Here is a 6,082-nt window from a genome sequence, read left to right as displayed (position 1 = left end):
CCGAAGACCGGCTGGCGGGCTGGCGAGGATGCGAATGCATTTCTGCTCTTGTGCTTCCCATTTTTTCCTTCTCTCCCTGTGTTCAAAATAAGCTGCTGCCCAATAATTCACAGCACACTGCACATAATTCACAGTTCTTTATGGTTTCGCGGAAACCTCGAGCCCAAACTCCGAGCCACCCCTCCTCCTCCTCCTCCTCCTCGTTTTGGCTCCCACTGCATGCCCAGCCGATCCCTCTATTTAAACAGAGGCCTCCTCGCCTTCTCTCTGACTCCTCATCCCAGCCCCAGCCCAGTGCGAGCTGAGCTGACCTGCTGCAGACCTTCGCCTGCCTGCCTGCCGCCTCCTTGCTACTTCCTCCTCAGGTTTCGTCCCGCCTGCCCTCTTCAGCCGGCCGGCCGAACGTACCTCGCCGCCGGCCGTCCCTGCGTCGCCTTAGCTTAGCAAGGTAGGTGCTCAGTTGCTCGCCATCCCCACCTCCAATGGCCTGTTTCTCCTGTTTCTTTTTTTTCTTTCTTTCTTTTGGTTTCGAACCATGCGTCTCCTGTTTCTTCGTTTCATTCTCCAGTGTTATACCACCTATTCTCCTGTAAGTGTTTACTTATTTGATTATGCGTATGGACTGAAATTACATCGGGCAAAGGAATTCTTTCCTTCCTCTCTTCTCTGTAAACACTCCTAGGAAATGAACAACTTTTTGCCACTCACTAGCAGAACAGAGGTTTGCTGATACAGAGTAGCAGTGTTAATTAGTTTCAGCTTAGCTGGGCGCACATGTCAGCACTACGTAGTTAATTAAGATTCGTTCCAAGAGTAACGCTTGCTAGTACTAGTAGATCAGGTGTGGACGGTGTGGAGTTTGGGGGCCCGGAAGGTCAAGGGTGTGGCCAATGAGGCTGATTTGTGATCTGATCACCACTTAAACTAATGGGGTTTGTTATCATTTGGAAGTGAGTGAGGGCGGTGTGCATGACCCAAGAAGATCTGCGGAAAACTATAGAAAACTGGAGTACTACTAGTAGTATACTGCCTCGCGTCATGCCACGCTAGTACTAGTTACTAATCTTCGTGCATGAGTTCAACTCAGGGTTGGGTGTATCTCTCCCTGGTTTGAAGGTCATACTCAACACACTTTCTTTACGAAATATGTAAGTTTTTTGTACAGGAATACAGATGAATATACTATTGGTATTAGTATCCCTCTGTTCTTTTATAAAAGAGCATAATCATGCATACATGACAGCAATAGATACTATTCATGGAAACAATTTGGGGACCGGAACAAAGTGGTAATTACAAATTAGTGTACACTAACTCTTCTTCAATAGAACAGAGTAATTTGCTTCAATTGTTGTAGTAAAAAACAGAGTAAATGAGGTCACTTATGCTTCAATTATATGGAGGTTTGTTTCCTCGCAAAAAAGATAAATATATATATATGGAGGTTTGTTGATAAGGTATGCGACCGAGATGAGAAGCCTGCTGATTCTTTATCGGTGCAATTCATGAAAAATTCTTGAAAGGAAATGTTTACATACACAGGATAGACTAATGGTACTAGTACGTACTCCAGTACACAATCACAAGGCAGGCTTACTAAAAATTGAAAGCAACAATTTTGACTAGAATATGGAAACATGCATCGCACCGCTCGTTATATTTATAGAACTAGGGGTTTATTAGGGGCCTGCACTTGCTACCCAATGAATCGTGGGTCTTGCTTAGGAACAAAGGAATGATTCTTTTGGTTAGTTTCAATGCTCCCACGCCGGTTTTAAGCCAGCCTTTTATTCTTGGAAATGTAAAAAAGTTATACTTACTTGGTTTTCACACCACTACCGTCTCAAAGTCTTGGAGCCATTGATGCAGGCCATATAGGCCCCGCTGGAGAGCTGAAGGAGGCCTCCAAGGCATTCGGAAGCGTGCAGCTTGAACATCAGCAGCAGCAGCAGGCGACCGACCAGAAATGTCGCTCCAGGTCGAGGACCCGCGGAGCGCAGAGACGCCGGCGCCGCTCAAGCGTCACGACTCGCTGTTCGGCGACGCAGAGAAGGTCTCCGACTCGAAGCACCATGGGTCTCAGGTACGTTCCTTCTCTCGCAGACGCAGCCTGGTGACCATGTAATGTTACAGACAGAGCAAGTTAAACTGACTGACTGACTCCTGGTGATGGATGCAGGTGAGCTGGATGCGGACGCTGAGCCTGGCTTTCCAGAGCGTCGGCATCATCTACGGCGACATCGGGACGTCGCCGCTCTACGTCTACTCCAGCACCTTCCCGGACGGCATCAAGGACAGGGACGATCTCCTGGGCGTCCTCTCGCTCATCCTCTACACCCTCATCATCATACCCATGCTCAAGTACGTCTTCATCGTGCTCTACGCCAACGACAACGGAGATGGTAAGTAAGCTCGCTCATTCTCTGAAACCTCGGCCTGCTGTCATACCAGTTTTTGTACGCTACACTAGTATTGAAGTAACAAGAAACTCTGGTGTTGTAGGTGGCACGTTTGCGCTTTACTCGCTGATATCACGGTACGCGAAGATCAGGCTGATCCCGGACCAGCAGGCGGAGGATGCGGCGGTGTCCAATTACCACATAGAAGCGCCAAACTCACAGCTCAAGAGGGCGCAATGGTTGAAGCAGAAGCTTGAGTCCAGCAAGGCGGCCAAGATTGTGCTCTTCACCCTCACCATCCTCGGCACGTCAATGGTGATAGGCGATGGAACCTTGACCCCAGCAATCTCTGGTAAATGAAGAGCCAAGAGCTTCAGTTGTGTTGTCTATTAAGAAGAGTACTGTACTAATGTTTTGTTCATGGATGTGCTGTGCTGCAGTGCTCTCTGCGGTGAGTGGGATCAGAGAAAAGGCGCCAAGCTTGACTCAGAGTATGTGAAGAAGGATTAGTATAACAACCTTGATTGTTTCTGTGTCCATCAGTCCATCACGTCTAATGTTCCTTCTTTGTGCAGCACAAGTGGTCCTCATCTCGGTGGCCATTCTGTTCATGCTCTTCTCGGTCCAGCGCTTCGGGACCGACAAGGTCGGGTACACCTTTGCGCCGGTCATCTCAGTGTGGTTCCTTCTGATTGCCGGCATCGGGATGTACAACCTCGTTGTTCACGACGTCGGTGTTCTGCGGGCCTTCAATCCCATGTATATAGTGCAATACTTCATAAGGAACGGGAAGAGTGGGTGGGTGTCACTTGGTGGAATTATCTTGTGTGTCACAGGTAACCTTAATTTCTAACTGAAAATTTGAACTGACAAGCGATTGTATTGCAAACTATAGCCTGCAGAACTGTAATCTGAATTAACTGACTGATTGTCATACATAACAGGCACAGAAGGCATGTTTGCTGACCTAGGACATTTCAATATCAGGGCTGTTCAGGTAACCACTTTTAACTTCAGATATAAGCTTTCGGAAGTATAAACAAATTTTGCCCAACAGAAGGACCTCATCTGACAATGGTTCTTGTACTTACACTTGCAGCTCAGCTTCAACGGCATCCTGTTCCCATCTGTGGCACTGTGTTATATCGGGCAGGCGGCTTACCTGAGGAAATTCCCAGACAACGTTGCAAACACCTTCTATAGATCCATCCCAGGTACAGAGTTTTTTCTATAAGACAGCAGTTTGCTGCTTCGGGGAGTAGAATATGCATGCATTTGGTAAGAGCATATAGCACAAGTAAGATCAACTCTCCATGTCTATGTGCAGCACCAATGTTCTGGCCAACCTTCATCGTTGCCATTCTTGCTGCCATCATCGCAAGCCAAGCCATGCTCTCCGGTGCGTTTGCCATCCTCTCCAAGGCCCTGTCTCTCGGTTGCATGCCAAGGGTTCGAGTCATCCACACCTCGCACAAGTACGAGGGGCAGGTGTACATTCCTGAAGTGAACTTCCTCATGGGATTGGCGAGCATCGTCGTCACGGTCGCCTTCCGGACGACCACCAGCATCGGCCACGCTTACGGTAAGTAGCTAGCTAGCGAAGGATAAGTCCTTTGTGATGATTCAGTGAGGTTTTCATCTGACGCTCTGACCCATCTGATGTTGGTTATGCGCAGGGATCTGTGTGGTGACCACGTTTGCGATCACCACCCATCTGATGACCGTCGTCATGCTGCTCATATGGAAGAAGCACGCCATCTTCATCATGCTCTTCTACGTCGTGTTCGGCTCCATAGAGCTGATCTACCTCTCCTCCATACTGTCAAAGTTCATCGAAGGCGGGTACCTCCCCATCTGCTTCGCGCTGGTGGTGATGAGCCTGATGGCGGCGTGGCACTACGTCCAGGTGAAGAGGTACTGGTACGAGCTCGACCACATCGTGCCCGTCAGCGAGATGACGATGCTGCTGGAGAAGAACGAGGTGCGGCGGATCCCCGGGGTGGGCCTCCTGTACACGGAGCTGGTCCAGGGCATCCCCCCGGTGTTCCCCAGGCTGATCCAGAAGATACCGTCCGTGCACTCCATCTTCATGTTCATGTCCATCAAGCACCTGCCCATCTCGCGCGTGGTGCCCACGGAGCGGTTCATCTTCCGGCAGGTCGGGCCGAGGGAGCACCGGATGTTCCGCTGCGTGGCGCGGTACGGGTACAGCGACACGCTGGAGGAGCCCAAGGAGTTCGCGGCGTTCCTCGTGGACAGGCTCAAGATGTTCATCCAGGAAGAGAGCGCGTTCGCGCTCGCGCAGAGCGAAGAGGTTTCGGACGCCCAGGCGAGGCCGGGGCGGTCGACGGTGCACAGCGAGGAGGCGGTCCAAGGCCAGGCGCGGGTGAGCAGCCACTCGGCCTCGGGGAGGATGAGCTTCCACACGAACCAGGCAGTGGAGGAGGAGAAGCAGCTGATTGACAGGGAGGTGGAGCGGGGGATGGTGTATCTGATGGGGGAGGCCAACGTCACGGCGGAGGCCAAGTCCTCCATCTTGAAGAAGGTCGTGGTGAACCATGTCTACACCTTCTTGAGGAAGAACTTGACGGAGGGGCACAAGGTGCTGGCCATTCCCAAAGATCAGCTGCTCAAAGTCGGGATCACGTACGAGATATAGTGATCGACCGATCGAACGAGTTCACCCCGAGTATGTGCGGTGATGGTTCTGGTGCACCATGGCGTTGGCCGTTGGTTTGGAAGGGCAAAGTGCCGACAGCTGTCGATTCAATAAGGAAGCAGGCAGGTGGGGGATGGGAGGAGTTTTCTTTCTTTTGGTTGCAACAAGGTTTTCATTTTCACTTTCTCTGTATGTACATCTAAAGGTGTTAAAATATAAGGGTGATATTGCAACTGAAGCTTGAATCTGTTGAATGTATCCTCCGAGGCATACGGGGGCAGTCCTTTTATCAAACGCGCTCCTAACCCTACCCGCTACCGTGCAGCGTCGCCACGCCACACCGGAGCGCCCCTGCCAGCCGTCTCCCATTCACTCCAGCGCATCCCTTCTCCTCGCCGCCGCCGTTGGGGATGTCGCAGACAAAGCTTGTATGCCGCAGCGGGGGCGGCGACGTTTCTCCTCGGCCAACAATTCGGTCAGGACGGCGGCGGTCCGCGATGGCCGGATCTACAGCGGACGGCGGCGGCCAGGCAGGCGGCGACGTTCGGCGAGGGGTCCAGCGGCGGTGGCTTGGGCACCCGATCTGGGTCCAGATGGCCTGTGGGCGGGCCGCACTTGCTGATGTCGTGTACCGTCCCGTCAACGACATGCTGCCCCTGGGATCGCCCCGCATCACGAGGACGTCGGGAGCTCCGGCCTTTGGCGTGGCGGTGGTGGCCGCCTCCTTCGCCGGAGTTGGTCAACCTGAGGCTGGGTGTTCGGATCTCTAGATCCGTCATCTAGTCCTGGCTGCGAGTTCGGGAGACAGAGTTGCCGGTGAAAATCGAGCCGATTGCGGCGTTTTGCGTCGTTACCTTGATGAAGGTATCGTCGTGTAACTTCTGTCGACCCACTCATGCTGCTTCGGGGAAAACCCTAATATCTGGTCATCCAGATCAGATGATGGCGGTACTGCAGTGTCGTTACTCTCTTGGGAGCATCGTTTGTGGAGCAGCACTGAAAGACAGAGGCATGAGGTGGAGCG

The 6,082-nt window shown here is 52.0% G+C and overlaps 1 protein-coding gene across 1 annotated transcript; it reads left to right on the top strand.

Moving 5' to 3' along the window:
• Positions 1-260: 260 nt before the first annotated feature.
• On the top strand, positions 261-5,305 carry LOC119364157 (potassium transporter 1-like). Its single transcript, XM_037629583.1, has 10 exons — positions 261-448; positions 1,870-2,083; positions 2,180-2,402; positions 2,503-2,751; positions 2,840-2,890; positions 2,975-3,235; positions 3,344-3,396; positions 3,499-3,613; positions 3,727-3,981; positions 4,076-5,305. The coding sequence occupies exons 2-10, from the start codon at positions 1,967-1,969 to the stop codon at positions 5,056-5,058; spliced, it is 2,307 nt and encodes a 768-aa protein (XP_037485480.1). The 5' UTR covers positions 261-448; positions 1,870-1,966; the 3' UTR covers positions 5,059-5,305.
• The last annotated feature ends 777 nt before the right edge of the window (positions 5,306-6,082 follow it).

The sequence above is a fragment of the Triticum dicoccoides genome, chromosome 2B (assembly GCF_002162155.2).
Source record: "Triticum dicoccoides isolate Atlit2015 ecotype Zavitan chromosome 2B, WEW_v2.0, whole genome shotgun sequence".
In the NCBI taxonomy this organism is placed as follows: domain Eukaryota; kingdom Viridiplantae; phylum Streptophyta; class Magnoliopsida; order Poales; family Poaceae; genus Triticum; species Triticum dicoccoides.
The sequence above is the reverse complement of the archived record's forward strand: the minus strand, read 5'-3'. Positions and strand labels throughout refer to the sequence as shown.